Source organism: Hylaeus anthracinus, unplaced genomic scaffold (genome assembly GCF_026225885.1).
Source record: "Hylaeus anthracinus isolate JK02 unplaced genomic scaffold, UHH_iyHylAnth1.0_haploid 0, whole genome shotgun sequence".
Classification (NCBI taxonomy): Eukaryota; Metazoa; Arthropoda; class Insecta; order Hymenoptera; family Colletidae; genus Hylaeus; species Hylaeus anthracinus.
Genome location: NW_026533254.1, coordinates 12908467 through 12936226, shown reverse-complemented (window position 1 = coordinate 12936226; position 27760 = coordinate 12908467). Strand labels below are relative to the sequence as shown.

The following is a 27760-nucleotide window of genomic DNA, read 5'->3' as shown; positions in this document are numbered from 1 at the left end:
CTTTAGAACTTGGAAGCTTTAGAATTTCGAAGCTTTAGAATTTGGAAGCTTTAGAACTTGGAAGCTGTAGAATTCAAAGGCTGAAAATGTCAAAATACTCAAAGCTGCAGTGTCTTCGATTACATGAATTTACTTTCTAATTAAAAGTCCCACGTTTGTTCTGAAATTAGATCAATTCCCTTTACGGCTTCCCCTTGTTAATCCAGCCATTAGCTGACAATGTTTATTAGCATCGGAAGTCGTTTCGATTCTGTGAAAATTTTAATGGGTGGCGATTCCATGGAGTCGAGGGCGTGGTGCGGTTTCGAGCCGCGTTGGGTCCTTTCTCCATGTCGCGGCGCGTTTAAAAATAACCGAAAGCGAACTACCCCGCGTGGTTGTCGACACCTTTGTGCCTGTCTCCGGTGGAAGTTGCAACCGACGACGGCTTCGAGGAACTCGTGCCAACTGATACGCCTCTGATAAAAGCGGAACGTTCCAAAACGTCACGTAAGAGGAAGAAAAATGAGCGAGACGGCCGTAACACGGCTCCGCGAAATAAGACCATGGAATCCACCTTTGAACTTCTATTTCCGTTGAATTTTTGGAAAGACAAAAACTCGACAGCGATTTCTCTCGAGGGATTCTATAAAAGTAAACACTTAAAATGCTCGTTAAAATATAACCGGAACTCGTCGTTTACAATTCAAAATATTTTATGTGTAACGTTCTCTGTCCGTTATAGTTTTCTAGAAATGGACCAGAAAGTCCTGGAAACAGTTTGCGTAGAATAGAGAAAGAGAAATTGTCTCGGATTTTCGCTGGAAGCTGCTCCCGAGAACGAATTGATCCTTCCGCGCAGTTTCCAGCCGAATAATTGAAACTCTCCGCTTCTGGGAAGTTTTAATTAATGCCGAAGTTCCCGGACTGCATTAGAGAAGCCAGGCCGCGACGCTCGGCTATATTACAGAGACGGACGCGGGGCGTCGGGAACAATTTCGAAGGAATCTGCGAGTTGGGGTCGTCGCAAGCCTCGCCTTCCTGCGCGTGGACGTGGACAAATCTCTCATCCCGATCAAATAAATATGTCTTTTTTTTTTTACAACTCCATTTCAGTCCATCCAACAGAAGACGATTATACAATAGTTATACGCATAACTTATCGCGCAATTCAGCTATAACGCGACACAATTTATGGTACAATCCATCGATAACCACACGTGAACAAGGACCGCGAGACGCGAATATTTCTTTCGCGATCGGTTTGGCAATAAATATCGGCGATATTTTCAGGACACGCCGATAACGATAAAAACGGTCGCGCGTCGTATTTATACCTTGTATATCTTCCAGTAGACGCGCAGTTCGCGGTACCGTATTCGTGGATTTAGGAGCGTTATAAACAATCCACGGTCCGCGCAGTCCGTGCCTCGTAAAGCGCGGACAATCTCGAGGCGCGGCTTAAATCCGTGAAACGGCCTTTCTGTGCCGCGTAAATCACCGTTGCGTCGTAATACCTGTTATTTAAGTAGCCGTTGTTTATCGTAATTGAGCGTGTTCCACGACTTCGGAGAGAGATACAGAGACAGATCAAATTTTCGCTCTCGGAGCGGTAAACATCGGCGATATTCGAAATTTTTTTTGGAAGGGAAACTAATGATCCTGCCTGGTTCAAACTTCGCACGTGTCATTCACTTATGCTTTGTGTATATAGTTGATTGTTTTGGAGCAGAAATGATCGAGACGAATTGAAGGTTCGGAGGGACCTCGCGCGGTACTTGCTGGTGGCCCACAGTGGTCGGTTCAATGGACCGTTAATTTTTTTAGATTTTGCTATTATTATTTTATATGTAATTATTTATTGTTTATTTGTAAGGTAGACCGTAGCAGAGTAGATTGCGACAAGGGAATAGGACCGTCATGGTCAGACACGCGACATTTTTTCCTCGGAAGCTCGTCCAGACGTTCGACCGAAATTCTTTTTTCTGTAAAGACAACTACTTAACGAACACTTGCTTAGGATACATGAACTATCTACATTGGAAATTTTTTTTTTTGTTAAAAATTTCGCGATCTCCGAACTTTATCGATTTCGTTGCTTCTTCGTTTTACCAGAGTACCAGGGCAGTTACACTGGAGCGACTCGATTTTGGCAATTCATTACCCGCGCGTAATGAAATTCCGCGTCTCGGGAAACGTGTGCTGGTCCAGCGATATCTGCGATCTCTCGTGGCCGAGCCGCAGTCGATCGAGATCAACCTTTATGTAACGCATCCGTGAGAAGTGCTCCTTCCACCGCGATAGTCGTCTTTATCGGGTCGCGTGTAACCGCAGCCCACGTGAACAAGAGTACGATTCCGTCTATCTTTAGACCAGCGCGGTGTAAAAATATTCTCAAGGATCCACCCAAGGCTCCCCCGGGGAGAAAACGCGACCGAGACAAGGTTGAACCGTGTACGACTTTCGCCCCATGGCTCGTTCTAAATAGTACTCGCTCGACCGCGGACGCTCAGCGTCGATTCGGCATTTCATGGACTGCTGAGCTGCGAGTTTCGATATTTTCAAAAGTAGAAAGGGAATTGGAGAAAAATTAATTTCGAGCTAACCTGACCTAATACTTGAAACATTTACTTTGCGCAATTTTTTGGAAACAACTTTTTCCACAACCTTTTACTTTACTACAAAAATAAATGCGCTGAAAATATATGTATTATACAATGTATATATATATCTGTCATTCCAGAATAACGAAAGAGAAAGTTTACGACCTGCCCTCTCATGTTCTAGAGAGAGCTATATCTATAGTTTCTTAGAGTTTAAACAGATGCGGGAAGTTGCAGTCTATACAGCTAGAAATTCTTTCTACCTTTTTCTTAGAACGTTTGTCAGTTACTCTTGTAATAATAAATCTGATAAATCTGAAGTTTAGCGATATGTTTGTCTCGTTTCCTCTTTTGAATATTTTCTAAAGGGGGAGACGAACACATCGGTAAACTTTCAGATTTATGCGAAACCTAGGGTTTTGCCCATCGCTGGTCTCGAGCAGATTCTCGTAAAGAAAAGATCTCAGCTTATTCGCGACATTGTAGTAATACAAATCGAAGCTTTTTTTAATTAATACATTTAGTATTTTATTATTTCATTGTACTCCATTTCCAATACTCCGAAACATTAGCAAATTAATCATTGGAAGATTTTGAAACGCCAAGACGTGCTCCGTTTATCGCAATCCCTTTGACAGGCAGGCGTATCGATTCGTTGTCTAGGAATCGAAAACAACGATGAGACACCAAAGACAACAGTGTTTTCCTCTGGAGCTGGATCGACGCCTCTCCACGGACGCACGCGTCGAAGAACGCGAGCGAACGTCGCGCATAAATATCATCGTAGGAAACACGGGAGGCAGGGCATTACCATAATGGCTGCTCGCATCCCTCCGCTGGCTTAAGGATAATAGATCCTGCGGCGTGTCCTGGTCGATCCGCGTACGCGTCATGGTTCGCGGAGAGCTCCGCCGAACGGAACGTGAATCCGTAATTCCGCGAGGAGATGTATAGGCGACATCGATACACAACGTTACTTTCCAGCGAAATTACGCGTTACAGATGACGTATCGTTGGATTTACAAGCGTCGAAATCCTCTTCGAGCCGAAGCGGAGAGGGGGGTAATGCCAGTGATTTTCGTTACGTGCCGAGCGGGGGAACTTCGCGAATTATATCGTTTTCAATTTCACCGAACATGGCGTGTAAATCACAGAAGGCGTCTCTAGCGAAAGACGATCAACACGCCTCGTGGGAACCCTTTTTACACCTATATGATGGACTCTTGGATCGTGGTTTTAGTTTAGAACTTGGATTAATTACTCGTTGCAATATTTAACAATTTCTAGACAAAAGTGTTGCGAATATATTCAACCGAGTCGATCTTATAAAATATTCCTATGTACTCGGTTCAAACGTTTCCACGATTTGCATCGTTCAATCGGCTTTTGTTTGGGGACCAATCGAACCAAACGTGTCTCCAGCCTTCTCAGGCTCGTCTCGTTCCCTGCTCCTTCGAAAGGAAGGGCCAGGGAGCGGAGGCTCGTAGGTGTAACCAGCTGCTAAAAGTACGAAGTAGACGACGACGGGGGTCGACGCGTTGCCCGGCGCGGAAAGGGGATGATAAAGAAGGTACAAACGACGACGGAACGTCGTTCCGCAGGAAAACGTACGACATTGGCTTTTATGCGCGCAATAATGCGAGAGCACCGGCTGTCAGGGTCGTGGGATGCGTTTGCAGGAAACGCACGCCGTCCTCTCGTCCCTTCGAAGCTCGTTATTTTTCTCAATTTCGAGGCGGAAGAGCGAGAGAGCCGGGAAGATCCGCAGCCACGCTCGTTCGGCGCGTTTTATCGTCGCGGGACCGACACGTCGCTTTTATTTTCGCTACCAGAAAGAATATGGGGGATGGAATTACATCGCGGGCGCGACAGGGACTTATTGTCGGCCGTTTATTTTGCGTGCGCGTAATTCGCGCGAGCAGCTGCGCTTTCGTTGCTCGCCGCGGAGGATCCTCAGATCGACGACGGGGACCAGAAATTTGGGAAAGGTCTCTCTTTCTTCAAAGTAGAATTCTTTTCCTAACGTTACTCATCCATAGATAATAGAATGAAATGAGCCACTCACTGCAGAAATCGATTAACTCTACTTTTTTGGAATATCCTAAATTCGAGTGTAAAAGCAATAGGGACTTTCCTGAATAATGAAAATTAACATCGTTAAACGACAAAATTTGTTGGGCCACTGAATAATGAATAATTTATTTCAATGGCCATTCTGATCGCGTTTTTCAAGTCTTTGATTCATGTAGTTAATCACAGCTTGACACGTTCATCGTCACGTCACCCATGTATGGATGACAAGGATTTTCACTAAGGAATTAAAAAATTAATTCTGAAGATCATGTGTTACACAAAAACAACTCTGAATAGGATTCGTGAATTTGTGTCGGGTTGTAAAACTAAATACTAACTCAAATGTTAGATTGTACAGTTTCTATAAGAATAAAATTTTAGTTCCATAAGTATTTCCATGAGTATACCTGGCACTGAAAGTGTCAAATTCTACCTAGTTCCCAGTAGAAAAGCAATCGACCAATCTCATGGTGATCCACCAGCGTTCTCCTCATCACGCGAAGAAGCCTCCACGCTTCGATTTCGATGCGAAATGTCGATTGCAGGACGCGGCAATTTTCCCGAGGACCTTCTTCAAACTCCGCGACAGTTTTATGGAAAAGTCGTGAGAAGTTGGCGAGGCCGCGTGTAGATCAGCCGTGAATAATGTACGACGACACCGCCGCCGTGTCTTATTTGCCGGATGACGTCGGAGGACAACAGGCAGCTGAGCCGAGGGGGCGTATAAAAAGCACCAGGTCTCTTCTCCTCTGCTTCTGCACGGTACCTTTCGTTTAATCCGGTTGAGTGCGACAAATTTCTCTGCTCTTCCCTCCCGCCGTGTCCTCCGACGTTCTCCCAGTTGTAGGCATTTTTGGGACAAAAAAAAAAAAAAAAAAAAAAAAAAAAAAAAAAAAACTTGTTTCGATATTCAACGATGCGGATTGTTAGCGACTGTCTTGCCACGAGGCAGTTCGCGTTTGGCTTTGGCAGTGGGTGCACGCCGAAGGACTTTGAATAAAATACTTTTGCACGGCATTGAGCAACGTTTATTTGAACCTCCTACACAGTGAAGATTTTTCCCAGCTTTATTTCTCCCGTTTTTTTCACGACTGTATCGTTATTATTACGCGTCTTTATCGCTACTGCGTACACGCTTCTAAGGATTGGCTAGAGAACAGGACGAGGCAAGGACAGTCGAAGTGTTGGCGAGTAAACTATCGAGTGGTGTATTTAACAAGCAGAGGGAGCGATTGGATCATCGACAAAGTGGAACAAGCAGACTCGGAGTTCAGAGTTATTGCGAGGTAAATTAAAAATAGATAACTCGAGTGATTAGCAGAGCGATATCGAAGGCGTTTTATCGTGTTCCTTTAGTTACCTGGCCCCTTTTCACGCGCAGTATTTAATCTCTCCTGGCGGGTGCGTCTGGTCCGCGTCGAATTTGACGGGACCTCTTCGTCCTTGCCTGTCCGAATGAATATTTAATTCCTACTTATCCGTCGCGCGGAGGACGCCATAAGCGCGAATAAATAAGCCAGGGGAACAACGCGAGGAAGATGTATCTTAATGGTAATCCTCAGACCGCATCTGCGCCTCCGTCTGCTTCTCGTTTCGCGTCCTCCACTTCACATCTCCTCGCGTGCGCGAATTGAAAACGGTTGGTATCGCCATATACAGGGTGTGTCCCGACACGTGGGACCTATATCGGTGGCTAATCGGGAACGCGACGAGGATGGAACACGTTTGTACAAACGAATGATCGAAGAGAATCCTAGAAGTGGTATTAGGGTGAACCAAAAGTTGGTGCGTTTTTTACGTTTCAGTTTGTGCAATTTTTTAAAGTCATTTAAATTACTTTATATGCATGCGTTATATATCATTTTGTAGCTTTCGAGAAGCCCTTTCGTATCGAATTATTAGCTACATTCATTTATTGTTCGTTTAATCTTTTTCGTTTTAGTAAAATCATGGAAAATTATGAGATACCGGTAGCGACGTAAATGTACTCGAACGAACTTTTGATTCACCCTAATGTTACTGCACGGCGATCCAATATTACTCTGTGTTTGACGACTATACCTGTCGTAGCTTGATTCTCACGCAGACGCAAGTGCGCGGCGTGAAAAGAGAACTCCGTAGCCGACTGGTTGAGAAGTATAGTCCTGTCCGTCGATTGTTACACCTTCGGAACCTTTCCTTCAGAACCATTGATTTTGCATTCGACCAAAGGTCACACTCGAAGACACATAGTATCTGTCTCGATCGCGGTCCGTGGATCGAGGTGTTTTCCCCGTCGGTCGACATACTTCCTTCTTTGACAGCTTATCAACCCACGGGATCTCGAACATTCCCGTGGTCTGCGTTTCGAAACTCGTCGAGTTCATACATTGTTGCATATTTCAGTCTCCGACTCAGCGCGATGCAGTAAACCGCGCAGCGTATCGAGCCTCATGACACGCCTACGTGTCTCGAAACTAAAATAACCGCTCTCTCTCTGAAAACTATTCCTTCACCACTCGATAGCGGTTCGATCTCGGGGCCCCCCTGTATTTTTGTCCGAGAACTTCAGCGTTCGCGATGAGAATGGGATTTCAGGCTCGATTCACGCACTCCCTGAGCGATTCCGTATTTTCAAGTAGTAAATTGCACCTCGAAGGGGAGATAAGGAGATCAAGTTTCACCTACCTCGTCGTCTAAGGGCCACGCCCTTGGAGTCAGTGGCACTTGGACAGACTCCATTTTTCATAGTCGCTGATTGATCAAAAATTCCCGATTTGTATGATGAATAATTATTTGACAAATAAATACGACAGAGTTTCGACCTATGTATGTATGTACTAGCACGTGTTTTACAAAACAGAAACGATGTTCTTAGTTTAAGGGCTTTTTGCGAACTGCCTGGAGATTCGGAAAACCCGAGACGCTCAGGGGGTGCGATAAACTGGTGTCCTCCACAGGTAATACCGACCTTTCCTGGGGAGAGAATTGCACCAGTTAAAGGTACAAGCATGTAACGCTTATCCTCAACAGTATAAAATCCAGATTATTCAGAAAGTAATTTGAACGGAAGCGAATAATTTCTACAAACATCGAGGAGGAATTCAGTCAACCAGGTTCGCGTTTCACCTGGGGCGTTTTCCCGTGGAAGGGGAGCGCGAAATCAGATCGAGACGGGGATTGGATAAATTCTCCTAATCTGCAGGATAACTCGCAGCGATTATTCGTCCGGTTATCAGAGCGACGATAAGTCGCAGAGCGTGGAGCATAGATCGTCCACTCGCCACGACGGTTACAAATATAGCGAGAGTAGTAGCGGTGCGTGTACGCAAAACCGAGCGAAAGATATCTCCATCGGACTCGCGGTGAGGCTAATGCACTCTAATCTAGCCTGCCTCTATAGATAGAGGCCCCTCAATGCCATTCACTGCACGTACGTATGCACGGGCTGCACACAGAGCAGCGGTTGCACCCGCCGTCGTGCAATGCACCGCCGTGAACCGCAGACCTTCGCCGCGCCAGACGGTATCGGAATTATTTGCACGGCTTGGGACGACTGGCTGAGGCTGTGTGTTGAACCAGAGGCTTTTACTTTGCAAAAATTCTCGGCCGTTTCCTGTTTGATCCTGCGGGATCGTCGACTCTCTGAATCGCGACGCGTGCTGGGCCGCCGAGCTTTTCACGCGAGGTCTTGCTATCCAACTTTCGCGACCGCGGAAGCTATTTTTATGTCTCCGTTCGTCGCAGTCGCGGGGTTAATCTAAAATAGAGGCTGATTACAGTCATTGACCCCGAGGAAGATAAGTTTCGATTAACGGAGTTAATTCTGGGTTCCAAAATTGAAATTATTTGTTTTAGAAATTATACGCGATACGAGTACGCGATAGATGGCGTTGATTGCGTAACGTCGAGAATCAAGATCGGTGCGTACGAATGTAACATTTCGAAACCAGAAGGTGTTTCTTTTTAAATACGGAACTGAACTTTGCGCAAGGGGTCTCCGCTCGAGCCATTTCGAATCGATGGATGGTGGATTCGCGATGCTTGAACCGCACGTTCGATAATTGCGATTGACGGTGCGCGCATGGCTCGCGACATTCGAATCGCCGTTAAAAAGCACTATTCGAGATCCAGTAGGGGAACGTTTACAATAGATTTCAGGGTATGCTGACATTTAAACGACGATGAATTCAATCTCCGCGACACTTCGTGAATTTAGTGCCTCGGGAGGTAGGATTTATTCTCCGAGCACTCTGTGTCCCTCATTGTTTGCAATCTTTACGATAGGTTTATATTCTCGTCGAGGAGTAATATAATCGACACTCGTATCGTTTGCTAAAATGATAAATTCAACGATAACCAAAGGGACGATGCATTAATGAATTTATCTTTCGAAAATTAACGAGCTGGTCAATGATAGCCACTGATCTCAAGAATGGAAACGTCCTTGTCCAGGTTCAAGATATAGAAGATTTATGAGCCTAACGATTGCAGTATTAAACTGGGGTATTCAGAGAATGGAAACAATTGCGATACGATTAAAAATCTTTTTTTCTATCGCGTGCGTGCTCTTTAACCCTCGTTCAGAGGACACTGCGTTATCTCTGACCCGTGGTAACTCGCAGTTAACGATCCTTCTCCGTTTATAACTGTCTTACGCATCTGCTGTGTCACATAATATTCTACGTGAAAGATTTGCCACGGACATTTTTAGTCCTCTTCCGTGTTTACGACACGTTATTCCTCACGTGACGATTACTTTGAAAGAGTCTTTTCACGATCGCTGAAATTTTGTCGGGTCTCGCCAGCGGACGATTAACACATCGATATTAATTCTCGAGCGTTGTTGAACTCGCCGAGTTTCTCCCCGTCGACGTACAAGATGATGCTTTGTCTGGTAGATTTTTCCTAGAAGAGAGAAACTCTAGGGGACACGGTAGGCGTCGTTAGACGGAACGTAAATAGCTCGACGCGTCGTCGTGAGCGATGATTTTGCGCCTCATCCACCCACCGTAGTCTCATAGACCAGCTCTTGTCTCTCGTAGCGTCGGTTCTCAGCGGATGAGCGGATGTGTGATCGCGATAACGCGAGCAAACAGTCTCGTTCACGCCACAATGTACACGATAATCACCCGTGTTCCCCGGGTGTCGAGCAAGGACGCCATCCCTAGGGAAAGACCACATCGACGTCTACTCGTTTCGAAGATAGAGCCAATAACAGATTGCGCACAGAGAACGAATAACAGGGTTTGAAAAGGGTTCCCTAAATTGTGGCTCTAAGGATTTAATTTTTTAAGTAAAATGGAAATTATTCGTATTTTAATCCTTTGCTCTCGGAGCCATTTCTTTGCAGAATGTGCAAATAGGAATCACGTCGTGTTACATAATGTAACTTATAAAGTATGTAGTTTACTGTAATGATACTTGAGTTTATACGAATCTTTAGACATCGAGGAACGTATTTATGTCAAGAATCAAAATTTTATACTATTTTGATAAGCGATATTGTTTGAAACAGTCATAGATATGTATTGATAGTTTCTATCTGTCGAGTTGCAATCTTAGGCTTCTTTGTTTATGTTCACAAATTGCAACATGTCATACAAAATATGTTCCCACGTCTTACTTTCTTATAAAAATGCTCTTTGTCGCTTATTAAAGGTGTAGACTATTTACACATTCTTTTTCCATGTAACATAAGCTCATGTTTGTTATATACAGTCATTCCCATAAATATACGTTCCAATCGGTAGATATTGAAATATAGAAAAATACCTCACGATTACTTATTTAAATTTGATTCTCAACTTTTCGTGTTCGGAAATATTAAATCGCTAAAGTCTATTCGAAATTCTATTTCCAGTTTCAGATCCACCTCTGTTAGATCACCCCATAACTGATACGATAATTCGCTTGCGGTAATTAACAGAGTACAAGTAAAAGCTTTGTATTTGTCAAAGATTCGAAAGCCCATTTTGTTTCGCGAAGAAATTTTATTATCGCGTTCCTGCTCCACTGCAATAAAATTCGTAACCATCACGAGGGCGTTAGTTTTCCCCATAGGATGTCGTCAGAAGGGTACGAGTCCCCCTTTCGCGATTTCCAAAGATAATTTCTCTTCGACCCTCCGCGAGTTTTATCCAAGGGAATGTAGGGTAACGAGATTCACGTTCAGGTGGACAGGGCACAATAATTTCCACGAGCGATCGGTTCCTGATTGCTGGGTATACGCCCCCTCGAAGCGACCCTCTTCGTCCTGTTTGGCGATTTTGTTCGTTCGACGCGAAGAGATTGCGATCGCTTAGCTCGGCTTTTCATCGGCTCGTTTTCCACGGGAGAGAACGTTTTTCCTCGGTCGGGGAAACGAAAGCCTGACGCACGTTTTTACGTTCCATCGACTTGGCCGTGAAACGCTGCGTCAGAAGGTGTCGATGGCTATCTCGTTGATGGGCTGAAAATTGGATAACGTGGACGGCTGGATCCTTTTCACATGCTCCTCCACATTGCCGATATTTCTGCTTTCTGACGTTCGCCGAGCACAAAAAGAAAAGGAATTTCTTCAAACTTCCTTTAAAATCCACGTTTGCACATCCGCTCCTCGAGTCGGTTAAGATGGCAACTTCAGGTTCGATAATTACTCGATAAAAATTCTCAGAATGTCACTTCAACAACTGTTCGATCTAACGAAGATTGCGAATGGGAAGTCCTAATTCGCAAATGGTCTACGACGTACGAAATCCTCGATGAAGGAGTATACAATAATAATCTTCCACCAGAAAGAGATTTGACCCTGCAGGCTTACCGAACCCGAGACTCTCAGCCGGAAACCCCGTGTCTGCTGGACCACTGGAACTACCAAGTCATCTGGAAGACTCTTTACCCTTGATCCTAATGTCATAACGGTCTGGAAATTCTCCCTTCCTTAATCCTGGTGTCGCAATCGCTGAGAAAGTAATCTGTTACGTCTCGCGATAGACACCAGGAACATCACAGGTTTCTGATCGTCCGATGCTTAATGGATTGCGCGCTCGTGATTACCTCGGGTCCTGATACCTAATGCCGAAGTCGTGATGATCGGTACCGTCATCGGTGGGACCCTAATTGCGTACTTTCTATCGCCTACTATCGTAGGGTACTCGTAAAATAATAATTATCATCACCGTCAAGTTATACATCATTCGAATGTAAAAAAAATGATTCTAACCGGTGTTCGAAACGATTTTGGTAGAATCAGAACCGCGACGCGACTCTCGCAGACTCGTGGAAGTGAATATCTTTTGCAAACGACATTTTATGAATTCTTCACCCTCGAAATGTCTCACCTGATCTATGTTCGTACTTCGCTTATTTTAATCCTTGATACTTCAAGTGTGCCTTTCAAGCAACCACTGGTGTGCGACGTTCTACTCCAAGTAGACGGTTAAGTCGAGAACATTACACGTTATTTAGGTAAAACCTATAAAAGAGTAAACAATTATATTGTGTTTTCTTTTGTATTAGGTTGTCCTAAAAGTGTCTTTCGCTTTATTAATAAGTAATACATGCACAATATTTTATGTTTTATGTTACATTACTGAATCGTGCACGATTCATTTTGCTCCGTTACTGTTACAACATGAATATCTATGAAATTAGATTGTCTATTTATAGAAACACGACCACATAAAATAATTGACTGCAACTTCCGAAAGAAACTTTCGGGACAACCTAATAGTTTAAAATCTGTCGTTTAAACACTTGCAAGTTATTCACAATTAAAAGTCAGAGTGTTAAGGGTTAATGAAAGTGTGTATGCCACGAGTATTTATCGTGACGCACGCGTCCGCAGGAGTGACTCGTTGGAAAAGATCGCTGGCGCGTGTTCCGTCAACCGGAAAAAGGAAGAAAAACAGCGCCCCAGGAGCCACGAATAACCGAGCAACTTTTGTCTGTCTGCCCACTCTCCTTTCTTTCAGTCGATCCAGTCGAACGCTAACTTTCTCGTTCTCTCTCTCTCTCTCTCTCTCTCTCTCTCTCTCTCTCTCTCTCCCACCCCGAGGGATGAATCCTCGGTTGTATCACTCTCGGCGCTAGATGACCCACTGTCGTTCGGAGGAGAGCAAAGAAAAGCTCTTTCTCCCTTGTCGTGCTCCTTCGCGCGTGAAAATAATCGATCCCAGCTCCTGGAGGATTTCAGGACTAAAGACGTCCCTCGTTTCGAGGGCTTAACGCCGTTCGTTCACGATCGAGTGGAGATCGGGGGATTATTGACGGAAGACGAGCTCGGATCGCGGTCGTAAATTTTCTACAGTTTCCAAGGATTCTCGCTCCCGGGGAGCACGACTTTCGGGTGTCGACGTTTCCGCGACTTTGGCTTTCGCAGAAAGAGGACGAAGTCTTGTGACCGACTTTTTCGCTAGCCTAACAGTTGACATTTCTTTTAATTCCAAATACAAAGAGATTCTATTTTTCACAAAGTGATCCAAAGAAAAAGTTCTTCGATCCGTACTGTCAATTTAACATCTGCTCGATAAGTGTCGCGCGGATGTATCCACTGCTTCCTCAAACTCCTAACATTGTACATTTAAGAAGACTTTATTGTGTTACGTTTCGATAGATGAAAAATTTCACTCGTTAACATATTATCCGACGCTATCCGTTCCCATATCTCAACCAACACAATTCCCCAAAATTAGGAACTTAGTTACACCTCCGTCACCGAGGGTTTCGATCCTCGGCGATATTGCGAATGCCTGCCTGACACCGGTGCTCGATCAGTCGCATTCCAGGGAGGAAATTTATTCGGTTGGCATTGTCGCGGTATTAATTAATACCGTATTATCCAGGAGCCCCGATATTTGCTCCCTCCGTTCCGAGTCGAACGCGGACAATAAGACAGTGCTTGGAAACTTTCATCCCCCCGTGCCTTTTGCTCTCCCCCGAGGGAATCCCAGCGACGTCCTTTCTTCCTGATGCCGGGTGACCCACTGTCGTTCAGCGAAAGGCGAATCGAACAAAGAAACCCTCTTTACGGTGCTCTTCCTCGCGTGAAAATAATCGATGGCGCTTCCAGAACTCCTCTTCCTCCGTTCTCGGTCCTCCCTTTCGTCCTGTTTCGAGTCCGGATGAAGGGGGAGGTTCTCCCGACTGTCACGGGGAAACAGAGGAGGACGGATATCGGACGAACAACGCCCGACGGGACTTCTCCGAGTGAAATTGCGGCCCCTAATATTATTGACAACTGATACGAGAGACGCGAGAGTTATATCGTGGCACGAGGGCGGCGGGGAAACTATTCTCCTCGCGCGATAACGCGGATGGAGGAATTTTAAACGGGGGTGGCCCGGGCTCTTTGTTGTTCGATAAAATTCAATTCCGACGATGTAGCGTCTGATAGACGCGAGAGGACGTCAGCGATGGGAGATACGAGACGCGAAGCCTCGTATCTCTCGTTTTGTGCGGCATTCGGTTCATCCCCTCGAGCAACCAATATTCTAATATGGAATGGTTCCTATGGCGCATTTATTTCAGGGGTGGATTGACTTTGGCAGCAAGAGAAATAATTATAAAAGAGGGTACAGGGGAGTTTTCGATGACGCGATACTTAGAGATTGGGCTTATAGAAAAGTAGTTGCATCCCGCGGTTTCAACCGTGTGGAATACTATTTATTTTATGTCGTTCGCGTGTTTCCGTAACTCGTTTCAATCGCGATGCCATGACTTTATTTAGAAATATTGAGATTTCGAACTGAAACCTTATTTTCATCAAAATAAAACATAGCCTATATCCTTCCTCAGGATGCAATCTATCTCCTCGTCAAATTTAATCGAAATCTGTTCAGCGGTTTAGGCGTGAAAAGGCAACAAACAGACAGACAGGCAGAGTTACTTTCGCATTTAATATAATATTAGCATGGGTAAGAACAGAGATTTAAAAAGACGATTAGACGTCCTGTCTCAACCTATTAATAATAAATCGTGGGCACGGGAGAAGGTCCAATAAGTGGGACAAAGCAGAGATAAACCAACGTCCCCAGCAAATTAAGATCCAGCCTCCGAAGGATCACGTCCCAGGGACCTCTAAAGCAGTTTATCCTGCTCGTCAAATGCATTCCGCTTTTCCGCGCTGCCGTGGGAGGAGAAAAAGAAAGAAAAGAAGCCCGGGTAGCTTCCACAGAGCCGAATAGGGAAGAACATCGTCGAAGGTAGCGAGAAAGACGAGTGGTGCAGTCTTCTAGCGCTTTACAAGATTTTTCCTGGTAATCCCGTAGCTCCGGCTAAGCGGATTACTCTCGCGATTTCCGGGAGGGTTGGAAAGACGATTACGCGTAATTGCGATTGGAAAAAGGAAAATGGAATTCGGGATCGCAAACACTGGCTTCGCGACCGTGTAGCTCCAGTGGTTTTCAAACCTTTTGCGAGACGTTCCGGTAAAGGTAGAAATTATTCTTTGTGAAGGAAAAAGGAGAATCGTTGATAACTCGAGCAGCGTGGATTCTGCGATTTTTCATATTAAGAAATGTCCTGCCTCCCTTTACAAGGTTCCCCCCATTCCCCAAAACACCGACGTAGTCGGTAAAGCGGAAAAGAACCCACTCGTGCATGCAACGACAAGGACTTCTCGTTTCTTTTTTAAGCAGCCCATCTCCTGTTCGAGGCAGACTTTATCGGCGTATTCCTGCGCACCCTTCCGCCGAATTCACCCCTTACGCGTTAATTATGTATTACGAGGGGAGATCCGATCCGCGCCAGTCCTCAAATTTCCCTGAATCGCGCAGCCGTCGATGTTGCGAGGAATACGATCCGATTCTTTATCGTTAGACTCGCGTGCTCGTATCGTATTTGGACCGTGAATCATCCGAGAATGGTTGAAACGAACTCCATTTTTGGATTTCGCGCGTACAGGGTGGACTAGTCGCGAGAACACGGCCGCGATCAATGCGGAATTAATTGCAAATGCTTTCAGCGGCGCGGCACGTGAACGCCAGATAAAGAAATGCATTTTTCATGCAAGCGAAAGAGGGGCGGCATCGCGTATCGTCGCGCGATCAGAGATCGGGAAGCCTGGCAACAGCCTCGTCGGAAACCCTTCGCGATTCGCGGGAGATAGCTGCGAGTGACTGGCGTCATTGAAACGCTCCCCCTGTATACGCTTCGAGGATGAGGAGCTAAAAAGAGAGGGACTGCCACGCGAAAGACTGCTTACGTTACGCCCGACTTTCGCGTTTACCGACCAAACTGGTCGAGGAAACTTCGATCGGACTCCGAACGAGTCGACGTCGAGGTGTTTCGAATACAGGAATTATTTAGTAAAACAGAAAATGATTCCGGTCTATTTCACCCTCGACCCCTGACGATTTACTCGCGAAACATTACACCAGCAATTTATCAAATTTTTACTCGGAGCTTTTTCAACTCGGTGGAGCGGTCAGACAACCGGCACTTGATCAAAATTAGGGCTAAGAAGGGCTTTTTTCGATTTTATTATCTCGATTGCCGGTTCAGTGGTCCGCGTTAATCCTGCAGAGGGGTCGATTCCGTTTGATGACAAAAGAGAGATCCCTGCTTTCAGAGGGACTCCTCCCCGCGCATTAATTGGAGAGACGAAATTAATCTGCAGCTCGAGCCAACCGAAAAGAACCACGAGGAACAACGAACCCCTATGCTTTATTCGTTCATTTATTTATAAACGAAGCCTGCCGACGACAGTTGAAAGTCTCATGCAAAACGAGTCGTCGCTAAGCATCGCGGAACCATCTAACTCGTGGCATAGGGGATAATCATGCGACGCTTATAAAACAAAGTTTCAAAAACCATTTCAATCGCATTAAGAGATCCATAAACAGTAATCAAGACGAATAATCGTCGTGCCTCTTGCATTCACCGACTCCTGCAACTTCGTCCCGCGACAAACCGAGTAGGAGGATCAGTGTTTCTCGCCCGTTCGTCGCGCAGATATTCAGCGCTATCCTCGATCGATCCATCAAGCGATGAAAATCATTTATCGTGCGACGCGGGGGGTGGCGTCGCGATTAATTGCGACAAAAACGCGACAGCCACTTCGAACCACGTGCAAAGCGCACGAATGTTTTTATCCGATCGCTCGACGGCGTTGATTGATATATACGCCGAGATACACGGTGTCGGTTAAATTAAAAATCTCGCGTCTCCGAGGTTTCCGTCGAGGGAGGCCAGGAATCCTCCAACCCTCTCTCAGAACCCCGTCGAAACACCGATCAGCGTAAATTCATACGACGGATTCTCGCCCCAGAGACGGCTTCACCCTCGACTATCCATAAAAAATCTCTGTCCCCGCCACTAAAGGAAATTGCAACGAACGTTCCGGGAGCGGCAACAGAGGCGACTATACATCACGGCGTCGTCCCATCGCTGCGCCTCGTTCTGGATCACTGTACCAGCAGACCACGCGGGAACGGTGCTCTGTTAGCACGCAGAACCTATACACGGTGCTCTATTTTGTTTGTATTTATCCATTTAATGTGACCGCGCAAGAAGTGCAAAGACGCACTGTCGTCGGGAAGGAACGATCTCTCAGCATCTCTGATCCCCTCTGAGGGGACGCTGAGGAGTCCAGAGAACTTTCGAGCACATTTTCAAAACCGTACATTTCCTCTGGAGGTTTTCGTTCAAGTAGCACGAACAAACAAATCGAAGTAGTATTACTATAAATTACATGCTTTTTATGCTACATTATTTAATACATGATCCTTGCTTAGCACATTCTGCAACAACATGGCTTCGAGTGCAAAGGGTTGAGACACAGCTTTGAAAATTTATATTCGCACAGCTGAAAGATAACTAATTAACCACGAAAAAGTTCATCTTCTGAATGATACTTTCTCCCCTAAATATTCCTAAAGACCAACTAAAAATTGCTGGAGTAAACACGAGTCGACGGCGAGCTCACCGATCCAGGAACGTCGATTTCGGCCACCCGGTAGGTGGGTGCGCCGAGTCCGCGTGCCAGGGTCCTCCCCGCTGAGTAGACGAGAGGAACAGCCAGGGGTTCGGCCTTCTCGTCCGTATAAATCAGCCACGCGTCGCCGAAGAGGTTAAGGATGGTCTCTTGGCAGGGTACAACCCGAGGATCGTCTGCGAAAGGTCGGATATACGGAATGCCCGAGATCGGGGGGCGGGGCGGGGGGGGGGGGGGGTTGCAAGCCGGCCCCCTCTCGGGAACACACACGAGGCTATCATCCTAGTCGAGATCCCGAAGGGTTGCTCGCGAAAACTGGGGGCCCCATCGTGGAATTTATCGCACCACGTCGTCGACGGAGTTACGTGCAGCTCCTCCTCGCGGGGAGTCCGCTTCCGTTCGCTTCCTCGGGCGATATTCCACCCTCGTCCGCGCCATTGTTTAGCTAAGTCCGTGATTATATCGGTAATCGTGATTAACGATCGCTGAATAAATTAAGGAAAACGGAGGTTAGCTCGCTTTTTTTCAGGTGATGTATGTATAGCGACCACATGTGCCCGAACGTTGGCGAACAGTTGGCACAGGCAAAATTACACCGCAAAACTTCTTAGGTTTTTGGATCTTTGGTCTTCTTGGGTGATCAACGATCGCTGAATAAGTTAAGGAAAACGTAGGTTAGCTCGCTTTTTCTTCGGGTGATGTATAGCGATCACATGTGCTCGAACGTTGGCGAACGTTGGCACATGCAAGATTACACCGCAAAACTTCTTGGGTTTCCAATTTTTAAAAGCTTCCTCCCCCGATTCCCTTCTCCCTCTATTCGTCCCAAGCTTTCAAGATCGTCGCACTTCCACGCTTAATTTTAATCCGGTTAAATCTCGCCAAAGACCGTGGAGATCTCGTCGACACGGCGTAAAGCGCGTTCAAGCGGAATCCCCACGCGGAAAGAGCGCGTCCGTAATTCTCGTGGTCCTCTCAGGAGCTCCACTTCCAGGATCTTAATACTCCTGGCGGCCCTCGACGAGGGAAAACGAGAGACAGTCGGAAGGTAAGTGTCTTTGGCGACGAAGACGGGCCAGACTACGAATAAGGGCTCTCGAGGAAATTGTATGGCCTGGCCGAGCTGCGTACCCACGGACTAGCGGAGCAATCGTCCTAATTGCTGGACCGCGCGGGCTCGAATACGAAGTTAATCATTTCCGACATGCATGTCGGCGCATTTGCTACAGCAGTGACCAACCAGAGAATCCGGAGAGAAATTGCTCGCTCCTCTCGGGTAATTTGCCCCGCTGTCGCTCGAGATGATACGTTCTTGGCGACGCCCGGGACTCGTTCGTAAAAATACTGACCGGAATCACGAGGGCAACTGGTACCTAACGAGACACAGAACTTCGAAAATCCTGATAATATAACAGCAAACAAGCTTCGTGCAAAGGAAATATTCTTAGACGAGATCAATAAATTAATTAAACATAGTCCATTGTGTTCTCGGTATTCCAGTCCGACTGTGTTAAACGTCGAAATCCAACATTCAAGAGTCGTTGTTCAATTTCTAATTCGCGTTTCGTTCGTATCCTCGGACTGCCCTGGCTAATGGCCGAGCAAACGAACAAACAAACCAACCTCCCCAATTACGCGCGAAATTAGAAGGCAGCAGACAGGGCAAATTACCGTTCGGCAGGTTTGATCAACGCGAGACGCTAATTGCGACGACGGTTCATGCGCCACGCGATCCACGCCGAGGAAAATTATAAATAACGCCTACCACGAGGTGTATCGCGTGCCTCTCGATAATGTAAGGAGGCGTGGAAACGCTGCTTGAACCCTCCTGGCGTCCCACGCCTAGACCCCACGGGGCCTAATTACCCGTTTAAGATAAGATTTTCATCGAACTTTTAGCCGGCAGAGTGATTAACGACCGTCGCTAAAACGTAATCGTTCCCGCGTTTCAAGCTGAGACCTTCTATTTTTCTTTTCTTGAAAACTCCAACTCCGATGCTCGTAAATCTCGCATTGGATGTAAACAGCGATTAAAAAAGTAAATGAAAAGTCTAGTGTTAACGAGGGCCTAAAATTTATACAGGAGGGTGCTCTTAATGCACGGAAAGGTAGATCGACCAGGTGTTCTTTCCTGGTACGAAGAGTATAATATAACTGCAGGCCAATCCCACGTGTCTTCAACCTACATTAACCAGCCATCGAGCTCCTATGCTTTCCCGTACTCGTTTTCGCCTCGTTTTCCTCGCCGCAACCAGTTCCAGCCGCGTAATGGCACGCGATTGTAAATAACGCCACCATGGGAAACGGTAACTCGAAATAATTACCGCGGATTCGTTATCCAGCGATCGAAGAAGCAAAGCCGGAGTCAAGGAATCGCGAAACAGGGACCGCGGAATAATCGCGGAAGCGAAAAGAAGAAAGATCGCTCCTCGTATTTCAGAGCCGAATCCCTCGTTCACACCCAGCCGCAGCGGGCAGCGATAAATCCAAATTCAAGATTATTAATAATGCACGCCGACGAATTGTCGGCGTACCGGTTCTCCGGCGTAAACCAGTTATTGCTCTCCGGTCGTTTATTTCCTGCGGGATCGGGGAGAGAAAGGGGCTGGGATACAAATCCGCGAGCGTGCCAGGGGATGTTGCGTTCTATCTGTCAAAAATTCGCGAACGAACCCAGGCGTACGAATGAATAAATAAACCGCCAAGACGATTCCCGTCGGGGAAGGTATTTGTATTATACATTATCCAGAAAAAGGGTCTGGAAGCTACGGTGGCGTAGCTCGACGGAAATGGACGGAACGTGTTCGTCTAATTTAGGCCTTTGATTCGGCGAACGTTGCGAAAATCGTTGTCGAAACCTTTATAATAATAAACTGCTGTCCGTGGCTTCTTTATGGGAGCACATGCAGTCGAAGTCTCGAGCGTATGTCGTATCGATTTCTGAGATTACGATTCCTTTCCTGTCGACCATTTCCTGTGTACTCTTCTTGTCGAATAAATAAATGTAAAAGCGATTGTATAATGGATACAGATGGTCGCAATATCCCCGTTTACGTCGAGAAAGGTTCGAGCTTGGAGAAACCCGCCTCCGTTTTCACGGAGAAGACGCGGACGACGCGTAATCCACTTAGAAACTGCATTAAAATCGTACAAACCGACTTCTCGGGGTTCATCTCCTTGAGGCCTCTCTGGAATTAATCCGTGGACGGTCGCCTCTTAAAAGGGTGGCTTTGCTCGCTCGCAGCCACCATGAAAATCCGGTAATGACGCGAAAACGGCCGGATTTGTACGAACACCCCTGGCCCCTGCCTTCTTCCAACGAATTTAAGAGAGCCACTCCCCGGTTAAGAAGCTTTACCTGCACTTCGACTCGATATTTTATTAATTATAATTCACCGTCGACGAGATGGTACTCTTATCCCCTCGAGAGACTCTCGAGAACCCGAAGAAAGGCTCCAGATGGCGTGGCTGCGGTACGACCATGTATCGTAGGCGCAAGAAATTGCTGTAATTACAGAGTTCCACGGGCCGTTCGTTTCCTAGACGAGTCACGGTTGATTAAGTCGAATAACAACGCGAATTACCGATGGGAAATGGAAATTTCGTCGCACCTGCGTCACGTAAACTTTTGCCGAAGGAGCCAAGTGCAATCCATACTTTACTTCAGAATTAACAAAACGATGTTGCTAGGTTTTGCTGCTAGGAATTGGTATTTTTAAGATTGAAAATCTTTTTATTTTCGAACAGCCGAAATTCGTGTCCCGTTATACGATGGAAAAATGCTGCGAGACGATGAAATTGGTGGATAGTATCAGATTAACCTTATAAAATATTAACAGTTGGCACTTGATTTCCGATCTCTTATTATTTTTGTAGTATCCGCGCCTCCCATACCCAACAATAAGGAGTCAAGTAAGAACACGAAAAGTACGGTACGGGATTGGTCGCGTAGGTAAAGCGATCGACTGTGGATCCGAGGATCGTGGCTTCGAATCCCCGTGCCTTATTTTTCGTTTAGACTCCTACATTTTAAATGCTTGGAAGGTATCTACGCTTTTTCTTCTTGCCTTTTGTCTAAAATCTGGTCGAGATATTCAGCCCCCGCCCCCACGTTTGAATCGAACTGGAAACGAAAGATTAGGGCGGAGATTTTGTCCAACGTGGCCTTTGTCGGTTATTGCCACGGTACCGCTGCGGGGACAACAACGGAAGCAAACCGAGGCCGATCGTAACGAATTTTACGCCTGTCTATATAACAGAGCTTTATCGTCGCGGGACCTATGGCCGCGCGACTGTCCCGTTAAGGTCTAAATAAGATCCGTCCTTCTAGGAGAGTCCCGACAAATCCCCGGGTGGTGCGTTTTACTTTCCACGGGGCTCTCTTTCTCGATTATACGTACCTTCTGCTCCGTTTCTTCTCGTTCCCGAATTGCCCCCGCAGCGAATAGCCTGAGCGTAAAAAAAAATAAAACCAGTTAGAGTACTTACGATAAAATTCGCCCGTCTTTGAGAAGGTCTTCTTAACCCTCAATCTTAACCCTCTGTTACTTGACCTTTATTTTATATTTCTTAATTATTTATACGCTCCGAGAAGCGACAATTTTACCTCGCAAAGGACAGCTACAATTATTACCGAGTTCCGCGAAGTAAAACGAAATTCCTGCACGAAGTTCCGAAGCACTTTCTTGAGGGGTTGATCGACCCATCGATTTGTGCCCTCCCACGTTTCCAAGACTTGTTTTTTCGGCTCGCCGCAGACTGATTTCTATATTTATCCGTACCGTCCGGTATTATTGAATTCCAATAATCTGCGACGCCGGCATCGTAATCCTCCCCATCCGCCCCTGGGATACGCCACGATTTATACCGTCCCTTCGTCTCTTTACTCTCTTTTTTTTCTTTACCATTTTTTACCCTTAGCCCCCTTAACCGCGGCGACGAAATTGCCCGCAACGTCTCGGCTATCTTCGACGAGCTATCACTCGGATTCGTTATCCACTTATTAAATCGTTCAACTCGCGAACGAATCGCCACGATGGATTTTCACCTGTGTCGAAGGTGGCGCGAGAAAAGCCAGACAGACGAATCCAGCTGTTTGCATTCCTCGCGAGGTAACCATCGACGCGACAGAGGAATCGCCGAGGATCGTGATTAAACGTCGCATCCTCTTCTATCCTCTTCGCATCCTTTTCGTGGTTGCTCGTTTCCCTCGGTACGCGCAATTTCGGACCTCGTTCTCCGCTGCCAACGCTTTTTCACCTCAGGCTGGGACGGACGAATCTCAGGACGAAGAAGCGGCTCGATTAAAAGCCCTCGAGTCCCAGGGACATTAATTACGTATCCGAGGAAATTGTCTCCGTGGTCCAGTGCTCAGGGTTTTCAATAATCGCGTGTATTCATGCATATGGTATAACACCCGATGCTCTGGAAGCTTCCAAGAACCGCTTAGAACTCTTCGGGATAGTCTGTTATCCTTTAACAATAATTAGAACTGAGTGTTTCGAATATATTTTCATGTTTAGGACCAAAACAAATGCCCTCTATATCTAGTGGAGACAGTTGTCTGAATTAAATGACAGGTTTGATGTTTTCAAATAAATGTTTCATTATAAATATATTCATGCGCAAAGTTTATCCGTGTATATAAATGTTTATTCAGACAAATTTCTTCGATAGACATAGAAGAGGGTACTTATGCACCTTATGTGCTTGGTGCACTGCGGTGAAAGTTTCTTCGATAAGTGTCGCGTGGTTCCCCCCACCACTGTAATTATCGCGCGCAAAAATACTCGATCTCGAGAATAGCGATGGGAACCGTGTCGTAAATCCCAGCCGTACCGATCGTTAACAGTTGTCGAGGGAAGAGGGTTGCAGAAAAGAATCGCGCCTAGTCAAGAATGCCTTCGTTCCTCGAGGGCTCTAATCGAACTCGTAAAAAGTTGAAGTGCTTCTCCCACGGTTCGACCCACGCGCGATCGGTTTTCAGTTGCAGTCGGGAACGGCTGGAAAAGTTGCCAGACCAATCCAATTTATTTATTCGAGCCCCTGAAACACGAGGCCTCCAGGCCTCTCCTTTCTCTCGGATGGACGGACGCGTGGTGGTCCCAATCTCTCATCGTCGACGGACTGACCAAGAACCTCTTCTTCGATGTTGTGCAAAGCTTCGCAGAATCTGTCTCCCCTAAAACCTCGTTTTCTCATTCTTCGTGACTGGATCCTTCAGTTTCTTCTGCTGGGATCGTTGTGCCCCCCCCCTCGAACGAATATCCTAGCCACTCGAGGGCCTCTTCGCGGTCTGTAAACGTACCTCCGCGAACGTGGAACCTTCCAATCGAACCTACAGCCTCGACGCTACTCCGAGATGGACAAAATTCGAAGATAGCAGTGTGTAATTATTTCACTGTTCTTTCATTGTCAATGCGATACTTGGAAAATTTACTTCGGTGGAATTAATTTTCCAATAATCTGCTTAATTTTCAGAACAAAGTGGTTACGGGACGCCACTAAATTTTTGCCCATTTCTGGAACGCAGCAAGGTCGAGACCCCTCGTTCTTGCCCTTGACCCAGGAGTCTTCGAAGCGTTCGAGCAGCGATCAAAAATACATTCGTCGACCCAAACCGTGCAAATAGATTTTTAATCGGGGAATTGGGACGCCGGGGGCACGCTGACGGCGCTGAAGGGCAGATGGATCTAAAAGGCTCTTGGGAATGAAGTTTTTGGAGACGTGGTACTTGGAGCGTGACCTGAGGGTCTAACGGTAAACTTTAGAAAATGGAAAGGTGAAGCTTCTTGGTCATTAAAGAAGACTAAAATATTGGAGAAGTTTGAACGAACTATTAATATTTATCGTGTCACTTTACTCTGATAGTTGCTGAATTTTTTAATTTGTGCCTGCCAACTGTCCCTGGGATATGTGTAATTACTCGTAGCAAACAAGTTCGAACTCCAAGAGCACGGAGGGTGCTCCAGGCTCCGGTAGTTTCCTCTTTCGCTTCATTTCCTCGACTCTCATGATCGATGATCAGCCTCGAAGTTGCGAGAATGATCGGGGGATGTTTACCGTGGTTATAAACGGTCTCGTCTGAAGTGTATCACTCCCCGTCGACAGCAGAGAATCCTTCCACCTTTTACCTCGGCCTTAACCTCTGGCTGCTTCAACCCCTACCACGTCTACCTCGCTTCGTTATTCAGGCACCAAGTGCTACGTGGAACCTTCCAACTACACCTTACCTTTCTTTCCCCCTCATTTCCTGTCTCCGTATTCCTCGTCTTTTTTCTCGCGTCCTTGCTTCCTTCGTCATTAAGGACGTGACATTCTGGCTCTCTCGCCTCTGTCCCCTCTCGCTTCATTTCCAATCGAAGGTTCCAGGGAAGCAAAAGTTTTCGTTCTCAACCCTCGGTTCCTCGTACCATTTCTGCTCGCAATGACGATCCACTGTATAAAAATTCAAAGATACGCGATAGTTTGATACGCTGACACGGCACACAAGGCTCATCGTTCCCGTTTCTTTTTGTTGCAGATGGAAGACGAGGGCAATCACGGCAACGACGACACCAGATGCTTCATCCTGTCGACGCTGGCCGCGCTACAGTGGTCCAGAGTGACCTGCGTCCTTTGCCGCGCTCCCATGCTCGTTTTCGACAGGTATCCTTTAGTGGACGGTACATTCTTCCTGTCTCCGAGGCAGCATTCGCCAGCCTGCGCGGAGGTAAGTTGAAAAATTCGTGTAAATAATACCCGCCGAGGCACCGAACTAACTTTGCCCATGCATCCTTCGCGAGGACATTCTCGACAACGTCTCTCGTCGCCAAGAATTATTTCTCAAGTTTCCTCATAAATATCGTAAATACGAACCGTCGACTTAACATATCGTTGACCGACAATTTTACACGAAAGCGACTTCTAAATCTATAATTAAAATATTAGGTAGAGTGGAAAGTAATGTCGTTTCTTTTACATTAAATCCAAACGAATTTTTGATAAATTTCTATTTTTAAATAATTATGTAGTCGCCCTCGTTATCAACAGCCTCTTGCCATCTAGTGTGCAAATTTTCAATGCCAGATCGATAAAAATCAACGACCTGATGCGTGATAGACAAGTATTTAAAATTGCAAGAACAACATTACTTTTCGGTCCACCTAATAGATATATAAGCGACTTCTAATCTAAATAAACTGCAATAAATTTTATTTATATTTTACCAACATAGTGAACTGAAATTGAAAAACCGGCAGGACTAAACACGACGAGCAATAATGCTTTTACAGTATTCTGTATGGGTTTCGTCAGTTGAAATTGACGATGCAAGTGGAAACGCGAGTTTACTCGTGACTGGTCAACAACGTTTAGGCATGAAAACACGAGTTAACCCCTTGACATACAATAACGAGTTAGGGTCGTCTATTCATTTCATGTGCCAGTCTAGACTTTGACGAGTCTGACTCCTCCGATCGACTAAAATCTAAATTTCAAAATAAAATGTACTCCTTCTACATCACTGTTCAATCCAGCGAAATTGATTAGTATTTTTTGGATCGAGTTCCGTTTTATTTGTATGTCAAAGAGTTAACTCGTAACCGATCAGCAATGTGTTAACCTTGAATTAGTAGCCCTTCTCGGAGCGAAATGGATGGATCTCCGTAGAGAAGGAAAGGTCGAAACCACGAACGCGAATCGATGTTCCTGTCTTGGCTGTTTCAGGTGAAGGTCGAAGGTCGCACGCAATTCTTGTCCGCGGTGTGCATGTGTTGCCTCGAGGGCAGCGGCGGTCAACCGGTGCGTTGTCGTTGCTGCACTCAGCCGTGGGACGGTTCCAGCTTAGTCCTTGGAACGATGTACAGCTACGATATCTTTGCTGCCATGCCCTGCTGCACCGAGCGGCTGAAAGTGAGTCTCGAATTTCGCAGCACTTCATCTTCCGCGTAGTCGTACTTAGTTAACGTTAACGCTTGCACTCGCGACTTCGTACATTTGTAACTATCACGGTGCTACGACTAAATCAGCGGCTGCGTTGAATCGCTCCGAGTAGTTCCTGCGTGGTAGATCGTTTGAGTTTGGACGAAAACGGTTTTAGACGATGAAGCTGTCAAGTAACAGGTTACCAGTGGAATTGGGAACCGGTATCTACTCCCTTTGACCCTTTGCACTAGAGAGGTGACACAGTTAGTTACTTTTATTAGTCGGTAGTCTTTTATTTCAATAAAATGACAATCGGGCTACTTCTTCGAAGTCAATCTAAGCTTAGCATTCGTGGCAATAGAATGCTAATAAAGCATATCTCGAGTTTCTTGTAGATACGAGAAAAAAATGTCTCGAGTGCAAATGGTTAAAGTGCTCCTGGGTTGATGCACCACCAAAAGATCATCGTTGGAGATGGGTTATTAACCTGTAAAATTGTGCTCGTTTGTTGCAGTGCAACAGCTGCCAGAAGCCTCTGATCTATCCTCATCAACGGCTGAACTTCTACTCGGACTACAGTCGCGTTTTCGCCTGTCCACACTGCAGAGCCGTGGACGCCCACTTTGTGAAGCCGCTCTCGGTCTGCTTCACCCGCGAGCAGTTTCAGCTTTACAGCCAGTGGCCGTAACCATTAGGGAACTTAGCTAACCGGCGTCTAAACACCGCGACTGACCCGTGTCCCCTCTTCTTCGATCCACTGATCTCCCTGCTCCGGGCGACCTTGCTCTAGAAATCCTTCAACACTCGTCGGACCGTTTTGTTCTCTCTTCGGCTCCATCAGGAGTAATCGTCATCATCGTCATCGAGGAAAACACTAGGAAGAAACAAGCTTGAAGAATCCTGGATTCGACGCTTTCCCTCTCCACTTCGAGAACGATCTCTCCCCCTCATCTCGAGGACGATTAACGTACCGTTTTGATAGTAGCATTGGACGTTTCGATTTCAGGATAAATTTCACCACGTTATACGAAATTCAAGTATTTATTTACCCTCTATAACGTAAACTGCACGTGTAGTTTCTGTAGTTTCTGATAAATACGATAAAATGAAAGATCTGTTGCTCTACCAACGACTGAAAGAATCGTTCAGACTACGTGATCCGGGCCATGTTATTATTTACAATTACATTCGATGCATATTAAAACAGTCTTTAAATATTTAGATAATGGATACGTGACTTCGGAGACGTTGAGGGGTTATAGAGGGTTAAAGTTTAACTATATCTCGTCTTCTATTTTTCTGACGG

At 46.0% G+C, this 27760-nt stretch overlaps 1 protein-coding gene across 1 annotated transcript in view; it reads left to right on the top strand.

Annotated features, from left to right (window-relative positions):
• The window catches only part of LOC128891218 (headcase protein), a 167784-nt gene extending 140251 nt beyond the window's left edge, over positions 1-27533 (top strand). Inside the window, exons 5-7 of the mRNA XM_054150568.1 lie at positions 25073-25261; positions 26257-26442; positions 26969-27533. Of these exons, the coding sequence (XP_054006543.1) occupies positions 25073-25261; positions 26257-26442; positions 26969-27142 (549 nt within the window). The 3' untranslated portion in view covers positions 27143-27533. The remainder of the gene's footprint in view (positions 1-25072; positions 25262-26256; positions 26443-26968) is intronic.
• Positions 27534-27760: the final 227 nt, after the last annotated feature.